At 56.2% G+C, this 21,612-nt stretch overlaps 3 protein-coding genes across 5 annotated transcripts; 1 reads left to right on the forward strand and 2 right to left on the reverse strand.

Annotated features, from left to right (window-relative positions):
• Positions 1 to 1,050: 1,050 nt before the first annotated feature.
• On the reverse strand, positions 1,051 to 8,802 carry BAK1 (BCL2 antagonist/killer 1). Of its 3 annotated transcripts, XM_054490237.2 has the most exons (6): positions 8,504 to 8,802; positions 6,009 to 6,109; positions 4,294 to 4,429; positions 3,799 to 3,942; positions 2,535 to 2,715; positions 1,051 to 2,408 (listed from the first exon to the last, which is right to left on the reverse strand). In XM_054490237.2, exons 2-6 carry the CDS (start codon positions 6,076 to 6,078, stop codon positions 2,304 to 2,306), a joined length of 636 nt encoding a protein of 211 aa, XP_054346212.1. In that variant the 5' UTR covers positions 6,079 to 6,109; positions 8,504 to 8,802; the 3' UTR covers positions 1,051 to 2,303. The 3 variants fall into 3 exon arrangements, with proteins under 3 accessions (XP_054346212.1, XP_054346213.1, XP_063522192.1); XM_054490238.2 differs by lacking the exon at positions 8,504 to 8,802 and having other exon boundaries at positions 4,294 to 4,367; XM_063666122.1 differs by lacking the exons at positions 6,009 to 6,109; positions 8,504 to 8,802 and adding an exon at positions 5,498 to 5,968 and having other exon boundaries at positions 4,294 to 4,367.
• A 3,384-nt stretch (positions 8,803 to 12,186) lies between these two features.
• Positions 12,187 to 17,253, forward strand: LOC129037906 (gametogenetin-binding protein 1-like). The gene is made up of 6 exons (XM_054490239.2): positions 12,187 to 12,560; positions 13,216 to 13,328; positions 13,707 to 13,856; positions 14,053 to 14,184; positions 15,151 to 15,269; positions 17,143 to 17,253. Exons 1-6 carry the CDS (start codon positions 12,187 to 12,189, stop codon positions 17,251 to 17,253), a joined length of 999 nt encoding a protein of 332 aa, XP_054346214.2.
• Positions 14,568 to 21,564, reverse strand: LOC129037907 (putative uncharacterized protein encoded by LINC00336). Its single transcript, XM_054490240.2, has 2 exons — positions 21,223 to 21,564; positions 14,568 to 16,316 (listed from the first exon to the last, which is right to left on the reverse strand). Exons 1-2 carry the CDS (start codon positions 21,560 to 21,562, stop codon positions 16,060 to 16,062), a joined length of 597 nt encoding a protein of 198 aa, XP_054346215.2. The 5' UTR covers positions 21,563 to 21,564; the 3' UTR covers positions 14,568 to 16,059.
• Between the last annotated feature and the right edge of the window lie 48 nt (positions 21,565 to 21,612).

Below are 21,612 nucleotides of genomic sequence, written 5' to 3' on the forward strand. Positions count from 1 at the left end.
CCCCTAAACCTGTGCTCACGAGCCCCACATTGCCCTCCGGCCTCCACGTAAAACTCGAGCCAGTTTCCTGGTGGCAAGTCCTCACTCCTTGGGTGACTCTGAGAAAGCACCCGTTTCCTTATCTGTAAATAGTAGTTTGAGTACCCCCACCCCCGTCTCCTACCTATTATTTGGGCAGATGATGAACTCTCAGCATAAAGCCTGGCACATAGTATGTGTTCTATAAATGTTGTCTGTGAGCTTTTCCTGTACACTGCGGGGTGCCTTGTAGCAACCACCTTCCAGCCACCACTGCCTGCAGCGCCGCCCTTTCCCTTTTCCAAGATCGCGTCTGTACTAGACTCTGAAGACCTTGTGGAGGGAAAAGGGGCTTGGCAAGCCCACCCCAGGAGGGTGAAAGTGAAACTCACGAGTTCTCTTGGACTTGCATGTGACCGTTCTGGAAGGACGTCAGAAACACAGACCAGGGTGCCCAGGACTGGAAAGACTGTAGATTTTGGAACATTTCAACGCCCCCATGCTTGTTATTTTTATCACCCCTGGCTGGGTACCCATAGGGACTCCCAAGCAGCATAAAACTAGAATGAAAGCCCTGTGTGTGTGCTGACTGTGGAGACATCAGGAAGGGGGAGCTGGGACATTGTGTCCCAGGCAGAGCTAAATGTGGGGGAGAAGGGCCTTTTGGACCAGCGTGGGTGGTAGCCCCAGGGTGGGAGAAGAATTCAGCCCAGGTCAGAGGTGGCCTGTGGGGGTCCTCAGATATGTGCAGCTGCTCCACCAGCTCTGTAGCTAAAGGACCTCCCAGACTTCCTAAAGGGTGGGAAACTGCATGAAACCCAAAGAGATGAGAGAAGTTCATGGGGAGGGGCGAAGGCCTTCCATCGGGGTGGGGGTTTCAGAACCATACTCAGACCTCTATGGGATTCTGGAGGCCTAGTGCGAGGTTTTATTCAGTAATAAGCCAGATGCATGCCAGGCATGCCCAGGTTCCCACAGTCTGGCCTGATGGAAAGAGGGGTAGCAGAGAATACAAAAACGACTAAGTCAGGGTGAGGGGATTGCACAGTTTATTTCCAAACACTCAAGAGGATAGGGGGTGGCCTATGGGCTCCGTCTGCCTCCCCTCCCTGCATTTGGCTGAATCAAGAACTTCTCCCCCCTCACCCCCAAGACCCTAGGCTGTGCCCAATAGAGAAGGCACTCTCACCCCACCCTGAGGAGACCTAGACAGGTGAAGAGCATGGAGGGTGGGGGGACAGAGTTCAAGTATTCACAGTTCCCGCATCTACACCCCTGGATTACACTGTGCCAGAGCCATGAGGAAGGATCCCACCTCCGGGATTCCTAGTGGTGTTGATAGTCCTTCTCCCACTTAGAACCCTCCAGATGAGCTCCCTACTCCTTTTCCCTGACATAACAAACCAAGTCCTAAGCCCTGTAGTCTGGGCAAGGAAGGGCCTTAGCAGGCCACTCACCCAAGGCCCCCAGGGATGGGGGTGAGAGCCTTCACCTGTAGTGAATGGGTTGGGAGTAGGTGTCTATAAGGAGAGAGGAAGGGAGAGAACTGAGAGGACCTTGGGAGGCAGGCTTGGAGGCTTCTGACACATGAGTTCAGACAGCTCTTGTCTGCGACTCCACCCCACCCCACACCCCAAGCCCAGAATCCCTGAGAGTCCAACTGCAAAGGCAGTATGGCCGGAGGGAGGAATGGGAGCAGGGGGAGAGTTGAGCAGGACCCTGGCCCCCCTCTCCTAGTAGGTCCTGCTCCTGGGACACATGATGCTTAGGGAGGGCCAGGACCAGGCTCAGGTCCTAGTCCCATCTCTTAGGGTGCTGATCTTCCAGAATAGCTGAATCCTGGGGAACATAGACCCATCAACCCCCACACCCCAGACGTCCTGGCCTCAGGTAGAATGGTGGGAATGGGCTCTCCCAAGGGTATTATAAAAAGCTAAAACCGTTAAACACTTTCTGGGGAGAAGTGGCTCCCAGTCTCTTGCCTCCCCAAGTTATCAGTCTCCCCAGCGCCTATCAGACAGGGCTAAGGAGGTCCCAGAGAGCCGAGGGAGGAGATGGCCACAGCCCCTGGGCCCAGAGAGAGGGCCCACTAGCACCATGCAATGTTGAGGTGCCTCTGCAGCCTGACTGGCCCCCACGCAGGGGCCCTCCGAAGCTGGAGTGCACACTTGCTAAAGCTTCTGTACTCTTGAGGGGGGACCCCTGCAAGGGAGCAGAGAAGGCAAAGACTTCGCTTAAGTCCAGGCAGGGGTCTGAACTGGGACCCCAAAGGGCACCCTTGGGAGTCATGATTTGAAGAATCTTCGTACCACAAACTGGCCCAACAGAACCACACCCAGAACCACCAGCACGTTCAGGATGGGACCATTGCCCAAGTTCAGGGCTGCCACCTGCCGGGAGAAACAAGGTGGTCACAGAGAGGCTGGCAGAAGATGTAGGAACCCGAGGAAGGGGTGGGGCCTGGGAGAGGGGCAGCCCCAACAGCAGGGAGGACATTGCAATCCTTGGATACTCACCCAGCCACCCCTCTGTGCAATCCACCGGGCAATGCAGTGATGCAGCATGAAGTCGACCACGAAGCGCGTCACCTGGCCCAGGAAGCCAGTCAGGCCGCGCTGGTAGACGTGTAGGGCCAGACGGTAGCCGAAGCCCAGAAGAGCCACCACACGGCCCCAGTTGATGCCACTCTCAAACAGGCTGTGGGCAGAACATCCCATACCGTTGGTGGAGAGCCCCCAGGAAGCCCTTCAGCCTGCCTGGCCTCTCCCACCCCTCTCCCAGCTGGAAGCTAAATAGCTTAGCTGTGAATTAAGGCCGCAGAGGCTGCCCCAACCTGGCCTGTATTTGGGAACAACCTGGGTCTCTGCGAAAGGAGAAAGCTCAAGGGCAGATGAGCTGGATGCCACTGCTGGGGTGTACACTCAGGTGCAAGGGGGCACAGAGAGGGCAGACGGCAGAGCAAGTGGATGGAAGCAGCGAGGAGATTACCTGTGGGTGTTGCTGCTGGCCTGGCAGCCCGAAGGACAGCAGAGAGAAAAGGACAGAAAAGATTAGGGTAGTTCCTGTCATCACAGTGGTATGAAGGCTGGCCTCTAAGTTCACGGACTGGATATTTCAGCTCTGAGCACTAATTCTAAAATCTATCACTTACTCCTACCTTCACCTCCAGCTTCAAATCTACTCCGACACTGACCTCCCTAACTCTGGTGGTAGCAATGGCTAACACTTTGTAAGGTGGACACTGATCTAAGCATATTTTCCCTATTTTACAAACCAGGAGACTAATGGCTAGGAAGCTTCACGAAGGCAATAAGTGGCAAAGCTTGGATTTGCACCCAAATATTTGGTGTCTTTAACCACTTGGATGCCAGATTATAGCAACTAGGAGCCATTTCTAGGACCTGGCAGAGGTTAGCACTCTCACCATCTTCAGTGTGATATGTGGTTTCAAATTGGAACCATGAAGGACAGCTGTGTCCCAGCTGGGCTGGGGAGCTGTGGGGGACGTCCCCACCTCAGGCCCCCTCTAGAGTCCTGATCTAACCAGTCAAGACCTTGGAGTCAGAGCTCAAAAGAGCTGTGAGCTAATGCCCAAAATACAAGTCTGGGACCCCAAAAGAGAAAAATAGGGGGCCGAGACCACATGTGAGTTCACAGCAGACATTGGACACTGACAGAAGGCGTCTCCCCATGCCGGGAGTGCATCATGCAGGCAGGGTATGGTGTGGTCGTGACACGACAGGGGAGTGACTGGAGCTGGCAGGGAGGTGGCTGGGGTACCTGGAGGCAATCTTGGTGAAGTACTCATAGGCATTCTCTGCCGTGGGCTGCAGGTGCTGTAACATGGTCTGGAACTCTGAGTCATAGCGTCGGTTGATGTCGTCCCCGATGATGGCGAGCTGCCGTCCCACCTGCCCCATGGTGCTGTAGGAGCAGGAGGCACGCAGGTGAGCCGGTAACCAGGCAGTCGGGGCCAGGCCCTGGCTCATGGCAGAGGGATTCTGCCTGAGCTGTCCATGGCCCTGTGCACCCCTTCTTGGAGGTCTCCGACAGTGTTCTAAGACATGAGCACTGGGCTCCGGGACAAGGGGCAGGCATGGGCTAAAAAGGATACAAGGTCCTGGATGGGGGTGGGAGCCCAACATAAAAGAGGGGCAACCATGAGAGGAGGGCAAGACCCCCCAGGCCTCCCCAGCTCCCAGGACCTGCACAGAGACCCATGTGAGCTACTGCCTCCCTGAAGATGTCCTTGTGGGCCCAGCGGTTGTAGCTCACCTGCTAGGTTGCAGAGGTAAGGTGACCATCTCTGGGTCGGCAGGGGCAGCCGCCCCTTCAGCCTCCTGTTCCTGCTGATGGCGGTAAAAAACGTAGCTGCGGAAAACCTCCTCTGTGTCCCGGGCTACCTGCTCCTCTGAGGATCAAAGCTGGGAGTCAGGGAGAGAGGGCCGAACCCTGGCAGCTCCATGCCTTATAGGGGGTTCACTCTTCCTAAGGCCATAGCCGTCGTCACCCATGGAAAGAAATATCCCAGCCAGGCGCAGTGGCTCACGCCTATAATCCCAGCACTTTGGGAGGCCGAGGTGGGCAGATCACCTGAGGTCGGGAGTTCAAGACCAGCCTGACCAACATGGAGAAACCCTGTCTCTACTAAAAATACAAAATTAGCCGGGCGTGGTGGCACATGCCTGTAATCCCAGCTACTCAAGAGGCTGAGGCAGGAGAATTACTTGACCCCGGGAGGCAGAGGTTGCGGTGAGCCGAGATTGCGCCACTGCACTCCAGCCTAGGCAAAAAGAGCGAAACTCTGTCTCAAAAAAAAAAAAATGGCCGGGCGCGGTGGCTCATGCCTGTAATCCCAGCACTTTGGGAGGCCAAGGCGGGCGGATCACGAGGTCAGGAGATCGAGACCATCCTGGCTAACATGGTGAAACCCCGTCTCTACTAAACAAAATACAAAAAATTAGCCAGGCGTGGTGGCGGGTGCCTGTAGTCCCAGCTACTCCGGAGGCTGAGGCAGGAGAATGGCGTGAACCCAGGAGGTGGAGCTTGTAGTGAGCCTAGATCACGCCACTGCACTCCAGCCTGGGCAACAAAGCGAGACTCCATCTCAAACAAACAAACAAACAAACAAAAAACAAACAAGAAAAGAAATATCCCTACTTCAGCGCCTTAGCCGCCCCTAGAGCTTATGCTGTGTGGAGAGTTGTTCCGGCACTTGCATTGAGTCCTCACAGTAGCCCTGGGAGAAGGCAATCCCCAGCTGGCAGGGGGAAAATGGCACAGGGTGTCTAAGTAATGTGTACAAGGTCATACAGCCAGAACAAGCCGGGGAGCCGGGACAGTCCCGGGCATTTGGGGTCCTGAATCTACGTTAGTACATCTCAGCTCCGCAGCACTTTGCGTGCAGGGAAATGTGGGAAACAAAATCTGAAATTGTAGCCGCGGCCCAGAAAAGTCACACAGGGAGATAGTGACAGACCTGGGACCTGATTCCCAAGTCCAGGGAACAGCCTGCCGTGAGGTGTGAGCTGGAGCTTCCCTGGCTGTCTCCTGGGAAGAGGGAAGGAGGGCAGCCATCTTACTTCCTCCCCAAGTCACAATAATTGCGTTCCCTGTTGAGCAGACCTGACTGGGTGATTGGCCAGCTTACTTCCTTATTTCTCCCGCTGGAGGGATACAGCAGTCAGGCCCCACTCTACTTCCTGCCTCCCTCGCCCGTGACCCCGCCCTCTGCCCCGGTGGCACTGTGCCCACCTTACACTCACTTCCTGGCGTCTCCCAACCTCCAGGTCCTCCCCAGTCCAGACTCCTCCCCCTCCCGGGCTTAACCTTGACAGCAGCTCCAGCCTCTGAGCCCGTGGGTGGGGAATACTCTTCCCCACCCACAGTGGGTGAACCGAGGCGAAGGAGCCTGCCTGAGTCCTGCTGCTTCCATCCTCACGACAGCACTCATGGTTATGGGATGGGCGAGGGGGCAGGAAGACCCTTACCAGAAGCAGAGGGCAGGGCAGGCTCTCCGCACTCCTGCCTGGGAGGACCTGGGCCTTGCCCCGAAGCCATTTTTCAGGTCTCAGTGGAGGACGGGATCAGCCTGCGGGGATGGGCGAGAAAAAGCAGAGATGGGGGTGAGCACAGACCTGTGACTGGGGACCCCATACAGGTTGCCATGTCCACATAGGAGGGAGGATCCCCCATTCCCAGAAAGGCCCTTAGTCCTCTGGGACTTTGGCCAGGGTGGTCTCAAACTCCTGACTTCGTGAGTCTGCCTCGGCCATCCACAGTGCTGGGATTACAGGCGTGTGCCACCGTGCCTGGCCTCCTCTGGGACTTTTTATTCTTACTCCAGCATGGGTCCCAGTGAAGTCTGCTGGGAGGAAACAACTTACTGAACACTTCACTGGTGACCCTTCGAGAGAGATAGGGTAAGAAGGTGAGGCAGCCAAGGGCAGACTGAAGTATCTGCACCATTGAGGAGGGTGTGGCTGCAGCAGTGCCCGCTGGCTCTCAAGTTCATGCCACTCCTGGGGCAAGAGGCTGGGGGGTTTTCAGCCGTTCCTGAGGCCTCCTGCAGCCCACCCAGCACATGCTTGTTGCAAGCGAGCCACTGCCCAGCCAATGGCCCATGAAGGCCGCCCTCAGAGGCCCTACTTCCCTCTGGCTGGCCAGAACACACCTGTTTTTTAACTCTGGGCTGTTAGCCGCAAACATTTCCTGAGAGCCTAAGATATACTCTCCCACTTAGGAGTGCTCTGTGGGTGTTGAACACTGGAAACTCACATGAACCCAGCAGGGTGAGCGCCATCATACCCACTTTACAGGCAGGAAAAGTGAGGCACAAAGAGTTGAGTGCCCGAGGTCACGTTGTTAGTCACGGAAAGTCAGGTTGTTTGTCTGAATCTCCGTGAGTCCATGTACTCAACACACATGTAAGGTTTCTTTTCCAGTTTGTGGACCTCAGAGTGTGTTCTTTCTCAGGGCAACTTTCCCTATTTGCCTCCTGTCTGTGCCTTCCCCACTCCTGCCTTGCAGTGACCGGAGGGAGCCCTCAGGACCAAGGCCTTCTTCGAAGCCCCATAACCTGCCTCATTCTCCCACCACACACATGGTCTTCTGTCCCCAGCCCCAATTTTCCTCTTTGCCTGGTCCTGACCGCAGCCCCAACCTGCTGTGACCCCTCATCAGGGCGAGTGTTTCCTGGATGTCAGCTGTTTCACTTTCAGTTTGCACCCCTCCCAGAGCCCCATTTCCCCAGGCAGCCTCCAGCCCTCAGAAGGAGAGCACCCTCCTCCTATCCCAGAGGGAGGGGGTGTGCAGCCCCACCCTGGGCCAAGCACACAGCCCCACCCCCACCGCCCAGAGCCTGGGGACCTTCGCCCACCCTCCTTCCGCTAGGCCTGGGAGTGTTTTCGAAAGTGCCCCAGGAGCTCTCAAGAAGGGGTGGAGGAGGGCTGGACCACCTGTGCCCTCACCCAGCTCCCCACTCCTCCTCACTCTGCTGGACAGGGACAGGGCGAAGGCAGACCCTCCTCTCCTCCACCTCTAGGGGCAAGGCCTTGTTAAAACAGAACTTTGCTGCCGGGCACAGTGGCCCACGAGGTCAGGAGTTCAAGACCAGCCTGGCCAACATAATGAAACCCCGTCTCTACTAAAAATACAAAAATTAGCTGTGCATGGTGGTGTGCGGCTATAGTCCCAGCTACTTGGGAGGCTGAGGCAGGAGAATCGCTTGAACCTTGGAGGCGGAGGTTGCGGTGAGCCGAAGTCGCGCCACTGCACTCCAACCTGGGCAACAGAGCGAGACTCCGTCTCAAAAAACAAAAAAAACAGAGCTTTGCTTGCCTCCCACCCCCCGTAGCTCCTTAAATAAGATGGCCTTCCTTCTTCCCCAGTCTCCAGGACCCGGCACCCCCAGGACAGTAGGGCTGGAGGATGCTGACTGCACCCCCAACTCCCTCTACCAACACCCCAGGCTCCCGAGGGGGGCAGGTAGAGCCTCAGAACACCCCCCAAGGCCAGCAACCTATGCTGACTCAGGCCTAGCTCTGCCTCCCCATCCAAGTGGCCTAAATTCCCGGTGAGGGGAGCCACCCCCGACTTCCTGGGCTTGCTGGGCCCCGATGAATGTTCCCCAGGGATACATGCCTGGCCAGGCCCTGGACCCAGTCTAGGGATGTTGGGCAGCAGGAAGCGCTGAGAAATTTCTCTCTGCCCTTGACCTTGGCTCTGACCTCCTCTCCCATCTCCAAGACTGTTAAAGGACCCAGTTCTTACAGTTCTCTGGCATCCAGGGCTGGGGCAAGAGGGCAAGCTTGAGGGGCAGCCAGAGGCAGGCATGGCACGATCAGTTCCCCAGCCGGGGCGGCAGACCTGCCCAGGCAAGCCTTGAGCTTCCCCTTCCCCACCCGGCTCCCGGCAGGCTCCCTGCCCCACCTTGGGGCTGGGGCTGCTGAGATCTGGGAGGAGGGACAGGACCCTTCCAGCTTACCTGCCGGGATCCTGGCCCAACCCGGGTGGCTCAGCAGGGTGGAGATGGAGGTTCCGAGGGGTTGGCGGCTGCTGCTCCCAGGGGCTGAGTGGGAGCCCAGCTTCCAGGAACGGGCGTCAGTGCATTCCCGGCATCTGGATGTAGCCTTTGCTTGTCCCTGTGCAGCCGGAGGGACCCGCGAGACTCCAGTGATCATAGAGGTGCCAGCGGCACCCGGCTCCAATCAGCTCCCTCTAGAGGAAGTTGCTCTATGGCCACCGGATGCAGACGCACAGGCCGACAGCCTGTAGGGGTGATCTGGGTGGGCCAGGCCCAGGAGCAGCTCCCGCCCACTTTCCCCACCCCACCTCCCAGCCAGGCAGAGCGGCTGTTAGTGGCCCACTGCTTTTCCCATCCCTGATTCTCAATCCTTGTCTTTGATCTTCTCTCCCACCTCTACATCAGACAATACCAATAAAAAACCCAGGGTGAGAAGTTTCTTAAGCACTGCTGCTTGCCTGGCACTTTAGCAACTATTGTCTCATTGGATCTTCTCAACAACTCTTGTAAGTGAGCGCTGTTGACAATACCCATTCAGATGAACAGAGGCTCAGCTGGTTTAAAGTGCTTTCTCAAGGTCACTGACCTGGGTTAATAATCAGTTCTGGGCCGGGCGCGGTGGCTCACGCCTGTAATCCCAGCACCTTGGGAGGCTGAGGCGGGCAGATCACGAGGTCAAGAGATCGAGACCATTCTGGCTAACATGGTGAAACCCCGTCTTTACTAAAAATACAAAAAATTAGCTGGGTGTGGTGGCGGGCGCCTGTAATCCCAGCTAGTTGGAAGGCTAAGGCAGGAGAATCCCTTGAACCTGGGAGATGGAGGTTGCAGTAAGCCAGGATTGCGCCATTGCACTCCAGCCCGGGTGACAGTGCAAGACTCCATCTCAAAAAAAAAAAATAGTAATAATCAGTTCTGTAGTCGCATTGGGGAATACTAATACTAAATTGAGATTCAACCTGCAATTCAGACCTATGCACCATGCACCTTGGTGGTCTCTGGATATTTGAAATCCTGAAGGTGATAATAAAGTAAACGGAGATTAAAACTCAATAGAGGCTGGGCACAGTGGCTCACGCCTGTAATCCCAACACTTTGGAAGGCTGAGGTGGGAGGATTGCTTGAGCCCAGGAGTTCAAGACCAGCCTGGGCAACAAAGTGAGACCATGTCTCTACAAAAAAAAATTTAAAAATTAGCTGGGTATGGTAGTGCACACCTGTGCATTTGGTGGTCCCAGCTACCTAGGAGGCTGAGGCAGGAGGATCACCTGAGCACAGGAAGTCGAGGCTGCAGTGAGCCATGTTTGCACCACTGCATTCCGCCCTGGGCAACAGAGCAAGACCTTGTCTCAACAACAACAAAAAAGACAGCCAGCTGCGGTGTGTCACGCCTAGAATCCCATCCCAGCCATTTGGGAGGCCAAGGCAAGAGGATCGCTTGAGGCCAGGTGCAGGAGTTCCAGGCCAGCCTGGGCAACAGCAATACCCTGCTTATACAGAAAAGAAAAAAAAAATTAGCAAGGCGTGGTGTTGTATGCCTGTGGTCTTAGCTACTGGGGAGGCTGAAGTGGGAGGATTGCTTGAGCCCAGGAGGTTGAGGCTGCAGTAAGCTATGATCGCACCAGGGCAAGAGGGAGAGTGTCTCTAAAAAAAAAAAAAAAAGGCCAGGCACGGTGGCTCACACCTGTAATCCCAGCACTTTGGGAGCCTGAGGCAGGCCGATCACCTGAGGTCAGGAGTTCAAGACCAGCTTGCCCAACATGGCGAAACCACGTCTCTTTTAAAAATACAAAAAAGGGAGGCCGAGGCAGGTGGATCACCTGAGGTCAGGAGATTGAGACCATCCTGGCTAACACCATGAAACCCCGTCTCTACTAAAAATACAAAAAAATTAGCTGGGCATGGTGGCGGGCGCCTGTAGTCCCAGCTACATGGGAGGCTGAGGCAGGATAATGGCGTGAACCCAGGAGGCGGAGCTTGCAGTGAGCCGAGATCGCGCCACTGCACTCCAGCCTGGGCGACAGAATGAGACTCCGTCTCAAAAAAAAAAAAAAAAAAAAATTGGTCGGGCACGGTGGCTCACGCCTGTAATCCCAGCACTTTGGGAGGCCGAGGCTGGCTGATCACCTGAGGTTGGAAGTTCGAGACCAGCCTGACCAACGTGGAGAAACTCCACCCCTATTAAAAATACAAAATTAGCCAGGCGTGGTGGCACATGCCTGTAATCCCAGCTACTCTGGAGGCTGAGGGCAGGAGAATCGCTTGAACCCAGGAGGCGGAGTTGTGGTAAGCTGCGATTGCGCCATTGCACTCCAGCCTGGTCAACAAGAGCGAAACTCCATCTCAAAAAAAAAATAATAATAATAAATAAATAAAATAAAGCTGGTCGTGGTGGCGTGCGCCTATAATCCCAACTACTCGGGAGGTTGAGGCAGGAGAATTGCTTGAACCCGGGAGGCGGAGGTTGTAGTGAGCTGAGATTGTACCACTGCACTCCAGCCTGGGTGACAAGAGCGAAACCCCGTCTCAAAAAAATAAAATAAAAATAGGGCCGGGCGCGGTGGCTCACGCCTGTAACCCCAGCACTTGGGGAAGCTGAGGTAGGTGGATCACGAGGTCAAGAGGTCGAGACCATCCTGGCCAACATGGTGAAACCCTGTCTCTACTAAAAATACAAAAATTAGCTGGGCATGGTGGCGGGTGCCTGTAGTCCCAGCTACTCAGGAGGCTGAGGCAGGAGAATCGCTTGAAGCTGGGAGGTGGAGGTTGCAGTGAGCCAAGATTGTGCCACTGCACTCCTGCCTGGTGACAGAGCTAGACTCCGTCTCAAAAAATTAAAAATTAAAAATAAAAACAAGGCCGGGCCCGGTGGCTCTGGCCTGTAATCCCAGCACTTTGGAAGGCCGAAGCGGGTGGATCACGAGGTCAGAAGATCGAGACCATCCTGGCTAACACAGTGAAACCCCGTCTCTACTAAAAATACAAAAAATTAGCTGGGCGCCGTGGCAAGCGCCTATAGTCCCAGCTGCTTGGGAGGCTGAGGCAGGAGAATGGCGTGAACCCAGGAGTCGGAGCTTGCAGTGAGCCGAGATAGCCCACTGCAATCCAGCCTGGGCGACAGAGCGAGACTGTCTCAAAAAAAAATAAATAAAAATAAAAACAAATAAATAAATAGACTTAATGGTGTCTGTGCTACCACCTGGACACATAAAACCTGGATGCTAAGAGGGAAGACAGATACTGCCTGGCTGCTGGGAGTGTTCTTGAGGACAGAACAAACCCAGGAAGGACAGAGGCCTGTGCAGTCCTCAATAGCCCCTGCGCTCAGGGTTCAGTTCCCTCCCTGCCTCTCCCTGTTTGTTCCCTGCCAAGCTTCCTGGGGCTGTCACATCTTCTCCTCCAAGTCTCTACCCCCTTTCCCCCAAACCCCCTGCCTGCCCCCCACACCTCCTTCCCTGCTTCATCAAACCCCTGGCCCCTCTACCTCCAACTAATCTCCCCCAACCCCCCGTCCTCCCCAATCTTTGCCTCCCAGAATTCCGGGAAGTTTCCAACTGGAGGTTTTAATTTGAAAACTCCTCCTGTTCTTAAGCAGTTGGTCCTGGGGTGGCTGCTACAGGATCTGAGTTTGGGACCTTCTCAGGATGGAGGCCCCAGCTCCGAAGCCCCGATCACGAATTTTGGGCTGCTCCTCCATGTTCCGCAACCAGGGTGCCATTTCCCTGATGATGAGCCGAGAGGGACGTGTGGGGAGGAGGAAGCCAGGACCATCTGCCTTGCCGCCCCACCCCTTCTCTGTAGCTGTACCCGGGGGCTTCTCAAAACTGTCACGGCAGCCTCCCTTAAAGCTGGGCATGGGGGATATGGTGACCTATACCTGCAAGAGCAAGAAGGCCCGGGGTGGAGAGGTGAAGTCAGTTCTGCCCATAGCAAGCCAGGAGGTGTCGGGCAACCTGCCTGAGAAGGAGGGGAAGGAGCCAGCAGGGGACGCCTCCAGGAAAACAGGGGCCTCAGACAGGTGAGGGGCTGGAATTGGGGGGTGCCCAGGTGGGCAAGGCCTGGGACAGAGGTACTAAGAAGAGGCCTGGACATGAGATGGGGGAAGGGCATGGGCCTGAGATGGGGGACCCATGCTGGGGAGGGTCTGGGGAAGGAGGCCTTGGATGGGTAAAGGTCTGGGACAGGGCACCTGGTGGGAAAGGACAGGGAGATGTGGGTGGGGCCAACGGACAGAAGCATCTGGTGGGGAGGAGGCTGGAGATGGGGGTTTGGGTTGGGGAGGAGGCAAAGATGGGGTCTCCTTTTTGAGGGGTTGTGGATGGGGGATACCAGATATGAAAGAGGACGGGCTAGAGAGTAGAAAGGGAATGTGCCAGGGCCGGGGGAACGGGGGGTCCTGTTGCTCCCAGCTCCTTCTACAGGCCTGGCAGCCATCCCCTGTGAGGACAGGGACCCCCTCTCACTCTGTTCCCCACCCCCTCATCACCCTACTTTTGAGAGCAATAATCCCCTTCTATAATGAGGACCCCAGATGCAGAGCAGGGGGCTGATGGGAGAGGAAGGCTGCAGAGGGCCAGCAGACCTGTGGGTGAGCCTTGGGGGAGGTTTAGGGGGTCTCTGCCACATCTCTGAGCCACACCTGCCTCCCTCACCTGACTGTGCTTTGGGATTAGCAGCCACTTTATCCAGATCCTGCAGTTGAAGGAAGAATACCTGCAGAGAGCCACAGGGCCCCGTGAGGTCAGCCCTGAGGCCTCCACCAGGGAGAAGGCGTGTCTGTTTGAAGGTGAGTGTGGAGGCCATAGGCATAGGGGAAGCGCCAGAAACGGACCCTCTTCTTGTAGAACTTCTTAGGGGTGCGGGGCCTGGCAGGACACTGGACACATTTTGAGGCACTGCTGGAGTTGGACTGCCTGGGTTCAAATGCCAGTTCTAACATGCTGAGCCGTGCGATGGGTGGCAGCTTGCTCAACCTCTCTGCGTCTGTTTCCTCGTCTTTAAAGTGGGAATATAATAGTAGCTATCCTTGAAGGAAGTTGCAAGGATGAACTGAGATACTCTTTGTAAAATGCCCAGAATGGTGGGTGGCACACAGTAGGCATTTGCTAAAGAAAACAGGGCAACCCCACCCACAACTCAGCCCCCTGTGTGCTTGCCCTCCAAGACCTGGACCACCCCACTTGCTGCCAGGCTGTCAGTGACCACCACCCCATTCACAGGAGACTGCATGTTGGCCTCTTCCAGGGTGGAGGCAACTCCCTGGAACCACTTCCACGGTTTGGACAAGGAGCTTCAAAATTCGGCCATGACCAAGGTCTGTGGGTGATGGGGGCATGAGGCGTGGGTTGGGGCCTTTCCCACATCAGGCTGGGCCCCAGAATATGTGGTCTGGGCCTGGAAGGAGCAATCCCCTTTCTTAACCTTTTGGGACATGTTCCCTCCTGCTTCCTGCAGGCCTGGGGTCCTGGGCCTCCTCACCTGCTCAGAGACTGGCTGGACTCCTCTCCAAGGCTTGCCCAGTGAGGAGAAAAGTGAGGAAGAGAAACTGAAGGAAGAGGACAGCTCATTCAAGTTCTGTGTCCCAGGCATTGTTGCCCTCCAGTCGCCACTGAACAACGCTTTCAGATCCACAGACACAGTGGGTAAGGGTTTCCACCCTTCCCCTCCCACATGCCCCCAGGCCCAGGAAGCCTCGCTTTGACCGGCGGCTCACGGGTGCGATACCAGCAGGTACCACCAGATGGTACCAGAGGACCTAAGATGACCACCCGAGACCGGGGAGCAGCGTGTGGCTGGGCTGGAGGCCGCACTAGGTATAACTGGGGTCTTCCTCTGGGTTTGGGAGGTGGTGACTGCGGGGGTGGTACTACTCAAGCACCACCCTTTCCCCAGCCCAGAGGCTTCTAACGCCTTCAGTGGCTGCCTCCATCCCTGGTTTTCCCATCATGCACTGCTGTGACAGAGCCCCAGAGGGTCCTCTCTCCCAGTAGAGCCCCGGGCAGCCCAGATATGGACAGCAGTTGGGTTAGTGGTGATAGCATACATAATATGATGAAAATCGTGGTTCACATTTACATAGCCATTAATGGGGCAGACCCTCTTTAAGCACTTTTCATAAAATCCTGCATTTTACAACTCTGAGGTAGGTCCTATTGCCATCTCCAGTTCACAGTGAGAACTTGCCCAATGTCACACAGCTAGTGATGGGCAGAGCTGGGACTTGAGTGCAGGCAGTTTGGGTTCCAGATCCAGGCTCTTGAGTTGGTTGGTGGTGGGGGCAAATACTTGCCCCTTGCATGCTGTCCCCAGAGGGTGAAGACGCAGGCTCTCATGCTGCCACTGCCAGAGAAGGCCCTCAAAGAGTGAGCTTCCTGGGGAAGGCAGGGTGAAGAAGGGTGGTGCCTGGCTGGCTCCACGTCCTGGAAGAAGAAAGGGCTGTGGCTGAGGATGAGCAGGAACCACACAGAGCTGGGATGAGGCTCAGGGAGCGGTTGCACCTCCAGGTCCTTGGGTTCCCAGCAGGCTGCTCCACCCTACTCCTGCCTGTCCCCTGCCATCTCCCTGTCCCCTGCCATCTCCCTGTCCCCTGCCATCTCTCTGGCTCTCAGGTTTCCTGGAGTTGGAGTTGAAGAAGCTTCTGGGAATGCAGCAAGAGTCCCACCTCTGGAAGCTAGGCAGCCAAGAGGGCCGAGAGCTGCTTACCCTGCCAGAGATCACCCTAGTGGAGGCGAGCATTGTGGATGGCCAGGTACGCTTGGCCCGTGCCAGACCACCAGCCCCTTCCTGGAGAAGGTGGGGCTGGAGGCTTACCATCCCCTCCAGGCCCTGGGCCCTGGTTCCAGCCCCCACTGCCTGGGTAGGGTAGGCATAATGCCTTCTTGGTGTTAGTATTTCTGAATTCAGGACCCTGGCCCCGTGAGTGAGTGCACACTGCATGCACATAAACACACACACACACTCTTCTCCATCAGTCTCTCTGTTTCTCACTTGACTCAGAGTCACAATGTCCATTTTTTTGTCTCAACTTTGCTATTCATTTGCTGTGTGGCCTTGGTCAAGTCCCTTCCTCTTTCTGAGCCTCAGTTTCCTCATCTGTAACATGAGTGAATTTGTCTAGACAAGCTGTAAGGCTTTCCTGTGCATCTGTAATTCACATGATGCTATGTTTTTCTAATCTCTCTCCCATTTGCGTCCACTCCAAACACAAATAGGCTCAGGGGAGCGACCCCACTGGGTCAGACCGAGTACCATCCTGCTGCTCCCCTTCCTTGACATCAGCCTTTAAAGGTTAGGCCTGTCTCAGCTTCTCTGAGTTCATGTTGATGGATCTGTTGAAAATGTGTTGATGACCTTTTTGGTTAATTTCCATCCATTCATCTTCTCGTTCTTTTATTCGGTGGACATTTGCCCTGACAGTCTGTGTAGCTTACAAAAGGAAAGGGCATGGGGTTTGGAGGCCAGAGGTTTTAGTCTGGCATTAGCTTGCTCTGTGATGTTGAGTAGAGGCCTCAGTTTCTTTACCGGTGAAAGGGGACTGTTGCAAGGACCTCCTGAGATGATGAGTGTGCAGCTGTAAGCTGCAAAGGCACTCCCTTGCGGGGGCTTAGCACAGTGCGATTCACTTTGGAGTAGTGCCTATCAGAAAGACTTGCCACCTGGGGCTGGGTGCAGTGGCTCACGCCTATAATCCCAGCACTTTGGGAGGTTGAGGTGGGCGGATTGCTCGAGCTCAGGAGTTTGAGAAAAGCCTGGGCAACATGGTGAAACCTTGTCTCTAAAAAAATACAAAAATTAACCAGGCATGGTGGCGTGAACGTGTGGTCCCAGCTACTTGGGAGACTGAGGTGGGAGGATCACTTGAGCCCCGGCAGTTGAGGCTGCAGTGAGCTATGAGAGTGCCACTGCACTCCAGCCTGGGCAACAGAGTGAGACCCTGTCTCAAACAAAAGGAAAAATATGCCTGCTGGGCACTGAGGGGCATCCTTCTAATTGCCCCAAGCCTGCATGCATGCCCATGTGACAGGAAGCCCCTGTGTTACCTCATCCACAGCCACCTGTTGTCAGCACCTGGCAGAGCCCCTCACTTTTCCCCAGTGGGTGTTTTTTTTTTTCTATTATCTTAGGTTTATTTTCTTATTACTATTACCTTTGTTATTATTTAGGTTCATTACCTTCTTTTTTTTTCTCATGATTATACTTTAAGTTCTAGGGTACATGTGCACAACGTTTCAAAGGTCCTGTCCTCATCACCATTCCCATCTCCCCTTACTGCCCTCAGGGACACTGCGCTGAAGGGGAAGGAGGCTGCCCCCCAGCCTTTGGGGAATGCTGGGAACCTAGGGAGGGGCACGGAGGAAGCAGCAGCGCCACCTTGGGCTTGAGGGGAGGGCACAGACCTCCCTTGGGGTGGTGTCCAGAAGTGAGGGAGGGGAGGGACTGGCTGCGGTGCTGACTCCTGGGGCTTCCAAGGAACCCCCCAAGTTGGAGGGAGAAGGGATTCTCCATTTTGTGGCAGGGAGGTGGCTCAGGGTTGGTGGAGATGTGCCAGCCGAGGGGAGGTGGGGGAAAGGTGTCCTCGGGTGCTTGTCTCTGGGGGACAGGGGGAAGGTTATGAGGTGCAGAGAAGACTGAGGCATCTTCCTTCACCCATTTCTGTCCCCCAGTGCCTGCTTCTTGAGAAGGATGAGATGGGAAACTGGCCTCCGGAGTGAAGCTGGTGCTGGCCCCGAGTCTGCCCTGCCCAGATCCCCGGAGCTAGTACATGCGGTATGTCTCTTCTTAGGGTACATCTAAGGAGCCCCTGTGGCCAGCGGGTCTTGAGACACAGTGTCCATGTGTCTGTAGGATGGGCCTGCCCCAAATTCTATCCCACCCAGCCAACTCGGACCTGTGATGTTATTAATAAAAATCTGCTTGACTTTGGCCTCATTGTTGGCTGTCTTTGGACCCCGCCCCCCAATCTTCAACCCTGGAGCAAGCCCAGTCTATCTGAGGTCTTGATCTAGTCCCCAGTCTGTGCCCATGGGGCTGCTAGGGCTGCCCTGCTGCAGAGTGAAGGGGTCGCAGCAGGGCATCTGTGCAGAGAGGGCAGGAGGTCTGGTTGGCCTGACCTGGGGCTGGGGAAGGACCCAGGGCCCAGAGTGCCAGGGGACCCTGCTGCCCACAAGCCCTGCCCCTGTTAGGAAGGGTGTCCCTGACTTCCCTGCTTCCCCAAGTTCCCAGGCCGTGCTGCAGCCTCCTAGGGAGGATCCGGGAATTCTCCAGCAGGAAGTTCCTGCCCAGCCAGCCCAAGGACAAAGCCAGGAAAGAGGCCCTGGGACAGGGGATCTGCCTCGGGAGGGCGGGCCTGGGTAGGCCAGGGGTCCCTGGTGTCCAGTGTTGCCTACTCTCAAAAGTAAGGGTGGGCTTGGGATGGAGTGCATAATGATGGGCCTTACTGGGAGGGAAGGAGACTGACACACCTGACTTCCCAGAGATGAGATGGGCAGCAGGGCCAGGCCTAGTTTGGACACCAGGAGGTGCTGTTCACCAGAAGGTCCTGCTGGCTTCCCTGTGGGGTCCCCCGTTCCTTCCTTTCTTTCTGCCTGGGTCCAGGCTCTGAAACCCTTCAGCAGATGTATGAGAAAAAGAGCTCACTGTCCCCAGCTCTTTTCAACATGACTGCTATCCATGGACGCTTGTCTGATGGTCCCCATGGGTCCCCACTGTGTCTAGCCCAAGGCCTGTTGCAGAGCTGAAGTTCAATATCAGAACATGATGGCTATTCTTAGTAATTGCTGTGATTGTTAACAACAGCTGTTGGTTGGATGGCCGGCCCTGTGGCCACAGACTTGGCATGGGGAGACAGAAACTGTAGCAGCCTGGTCCCCTGCCCTGGCCCAGGCCAGCCCAGTGAAGGTGGGAGACCCTGCCTCTGTCCCCCAGCCTGCAGGGTGTGGGTGGAGCCTGGAGAGGCTGAGGGCTTTCTCCTGGACTTCCTGGCCAGAGCCCATGGAGTCCTTGACTCAGACCCTGAGCTGGGGCCGGGTGGAAGGGCCCATCTGGACTGCCCCCCTGAGTCAGCCAGGAGGCGGCCTTGTGACCAGATGACTCACCTGTGCCCTAATTGCCCTGTTAATCATTTCCTCCCAGAGTGTTCTCTGTTGGGAAGGGTGGGGCCTTGCAGGGCTTCCCTGGGAGCACCTGGATGAGGGGGCACAGGCGAGGGGGGCAGAAACCTTGGTTCGGGGTGTGGGACCCTGGGCTGGTCACCCTTCCTCTCTGTTCCTCATTTTCCCTGTCTGTCCAGTGAGGCCCATGGCACCTTCTCGTCCACTCTTGGGATTCCTCTGAACTGCGGGGCTCTGTGAGGCTGGGAAGTGTGGTGTGCTGGCGCTGTCCCTGGAGCAGGAGGGGGTCTGTGTGCTGGAGCAGGCCTGAGGGCGTCTTCCCAGACACACAGCGTCCTGGGCTGGTTTCTGTGGAAGGGCTTGGCTTGACATTTCTGGGTGGTGAAGGCAGAGGTGACCCAAGGACCTGCTGTCGGGGAAAGCCCCGTGGTGAGAGCCCAAGCGTTCCTGAAAGGCCTCAGAGAACACTGCAGGCGCAGGCCTGCGGGGCGGGGCTGAGGACTGGGGATCCTGAAGGGCCTCAGAGAACACTGCAAGGGCAGGCCTGTGGGGTGGGCCTGAGGACTGGGGAGCATTGCAGCATTGCCTTCTCCCCCTTGCATGGAGACATCTGGGGACGGCTTCCACGGACCCTCCTGCACCAGCACACTCACTTGGCCGAAGGGCCAGCGGGACTGAAGCCCAGCCCATCACACTCACTCACCAGGCCCTGGGAGGGGTAGCATCCCCCCGGAGGGTGCCTTTCCTAACTTGCTCAAAAGGGACAATGGGCTGGCAGTGGCCCTGATTGGGTCCATGAGGTTTGGAGCATTGCGAAGGGACTTGCCAAGTCTGTCACTCTCCTGGTCTCTCTCTGTTGGTATATAAGTGTGTCTCTGTGTGTGTGTTTCTGTCTCTGTCCCTGTCTCCCCATGTCTCCCAGTGTCTCTGTCTCTCTCACTATATCTCAAGTGGGATGACGGCAAAAGCAAAGAGGCACTCAGGTCCATTCTGAGAGAGTTTAGGGACTCAGTGGTGGCTGAAAGGAAGGCAGTGGGTTGGGTCATTTAGGAACTGGGGGTCAGGGTGGGTGGTCCCAGGAAAATGTGGGCAGGGCCAAAGGTAGGCCTGTCCACCTCAGGAGACTGTATGATCCCCCTCCTGTGGCCCCCTGGCCAAGACCTCCCAGGGAGATGGTGCCTCAGGCTCTGTCTGCGGTCACTAGGGGTCAGCCTCGCCTACACTAGGGTGAAGGGAGGGCAAAACTGGAGATTTTGCTCCGCTTCTCAACTGGGAGATGAGCTGGAAAGCAGAGAGGCAGAGGGGAGAGACTCAGCTGGGTTGAAACCTGGCTCCCACTGCAGTAAGCTCATATGATGGCAGACAAGTCTCATATCTCTCTGAATCTCAGTCTCCACATCTGTGCAATCGGTGAATCATAGGCTTCTCATGTGAGCTGAATGAAGAGCTGCTTTGCTCATAGAAGATTCTCAAAGAATCTGTGGGGCCGGGCACAGTGGCTCGCGCCTGCAATCCCAGCACTTTGGGGGCCATGGCAGGTGGATCACCTGAGGTCAGGAGTTCGAGACCCACCTGGTCGAAATTAGGAAACCTCATCTCTACTAAACCTCATCTCTACTAAACCTCATCTCTACTAAACCTCTACTAAAAATAAATTAACTGGGCATGGTGGCAGGCGCCTGTAATCCCAGCTACTCGGGAGGCTGAGGCAGGAGAATCACTTGAACCTGGGAGGTGGAGGTTGCAGTGAGCTGAGATCGCGCCATTGCACTCCAACCTGGGCGACAAGAGTGAAACTCTGTCTAAAAAATAAGAATCCATGGAACCATTTTTATGAAGCATCTACTACATCCTAGTCCTGTTCTAGGCACTGGGGAATAGAGCAGTGAGCAAGAGATACACAACCTCCACTTTGGGGGGCTTACATTATTGCTAGTGAGATAAACAACAGATACGCCAGGCTGAGAGGTGCTATGAAGAAAGCTGAGACTGGATAGTTGGGGGCATATCACAGAGGGATGGGGAGGCCTTGCTGAGGAGGTCGTGTGCCGGAAGCCAGGGAGGGAGCCATCTGGGGGAAGGGCAGCCATGGGCACAGCGAGCGCGTCGCCCTGAGGCAGGAGCAGGCCTGGTGGGTTTGATGAAAGGGATCCCTAGAGCTGAAAAGGCATACGTGGGAGGGGGTGGGACAGGAGGTGAGGTCAGAAAGGAAATGTGGAGATGTGCTTTGCTGATCAGGGGTTTGGGGGTTAGTTTCCTTCTCTTTTTTTCTCTGTCGCTCGGGCTGGAGTGCAGTGGCGCGATGACAGCTCACTGCAACCTCCACTCCTGGGCTCAGGCGAGCCTCCCGCCTCAGCGAGGACCGCAGGCGCGCGCCACCGCACCAGGCTTGGGTTTCTCGGATCCAGTGTGGAGTGATGTGATGTGGTTTGGGCTGCCGAGGAGGGAAAGCTGTAGGGGGCGGGGCCTGAAACAGGGAGGCAGGTTCCGAGGCTGCCGCAGACGTGGGGCGGGGTCGTCTGGCTGTGACTTACTGCAGAGGGTATGAGGGGGAACCAAGAGGGTCCTTACCACTAGGGGGAGCGCCTTGGCCAGCACCTCTGCTCAGTGGGGAGCCAGGCCCCGCCCCAGGTGGTACCCTCCCCCTTGCCCTACATGAGGGGCTTGTGGGGGACTTTGTCTCCATCATCCTCAGGGGGGAGCGGGGCGGCTTGGGACCTGGAGTCTGGGAAGAGTCGAAGGCCTGTGGGCGGCCGAGGTCACGCGTGGGTGCCTGCGGGGGGAGGGTGGAACCAAGAGGTTTGCACCGCAGTGCCTGTGTGCACCGAAGTGCAGCAAACACGTCTCGGCCGCGACTGCCCGGCCACCCCAGGCTCCAGCGCAGCGTGCGTACCTGGGCAGGCACTCGCATCTGAAAACTGCCGAACCGTGCCACATTTCCTTCCTTCTGGCCTCGCCCTC

Source organism: Pongo pygmaeus, chromosome 5 (assembly GCF_028885625.2).
Source record: "Pongo pygmaeus isolate AG05252 chromosome 5, NHGRI_mPonPyg2-v2.0_pri, whole genome shotgun sequence".
NCBI lineage: Eukaryota > Metazoa > Chordata > Mammalia > Primates > Hominidae > Pongo > Pongo pygmaeus.

Excerpts from the sequence above, each read along its gene's own strand:
- LOC129037906 (XM_054490239.2), top strand. The coding sequence starts at position 12,187 with ATGGAGGCCCCAGCTCCGAAGCCCCGATCACGAATTTTGGGCTGCTCC. Across the intron at positions 13,857-14,052 it reads AAAATTCGGCCATGACCAAG|GCTTGCCCAGTGAGGAGAAA; the intron begins GTCTGTGGGTGA and ends CTCCTCTCCAAG. Across the intron at positions 14,185-15,150 it reads CAGATCCACAGACACAGTGG|GTTTCCTGGAGTTGGAGTTG; the intron begins GTAAGGGTTTCC and ends TCTGGCTCTCAG.
- BAK1 (XM_054490237.2), bottom strand. The coding sequence starts at position 6,078 with ATGGCTTCGGGGCAAGGCCCAGGTCCTCCCAGGCAGGAGTGCGGAGAG. Across the intron at positions 3,943-4,293 it reads TTACCTCTGCAACCTAGCAG|CACCATGGGGCAGGTGGGAC; the intron begins GTGAGCTACAAC and ends CTGCTCCTACAG. Across the intron at positions 2,716-3,798 it reads TTCACCAAGATTGCCTCCAG|CCTGTTTGAGAGTGGCATCA; the intron begins GTACCCCAGCCA and ends TTCTGCCCACAG.
- LOC129037907 (XM_054490240.2), bottom strand. The coding sequence starts at position 21,562 with ATGCGAGTGCCTGCCCAGGTACGCACGCTGCGCTGGAGCCTGGGGTGG. Across the intron at positions 16,317-21,222 it reads CCAAGGCGCTCCCCCTAGTG|AGACAAGGTTTCACCATGTT; the intron begins GTAAGGACCCTC and ends GTATTTTTTTAG.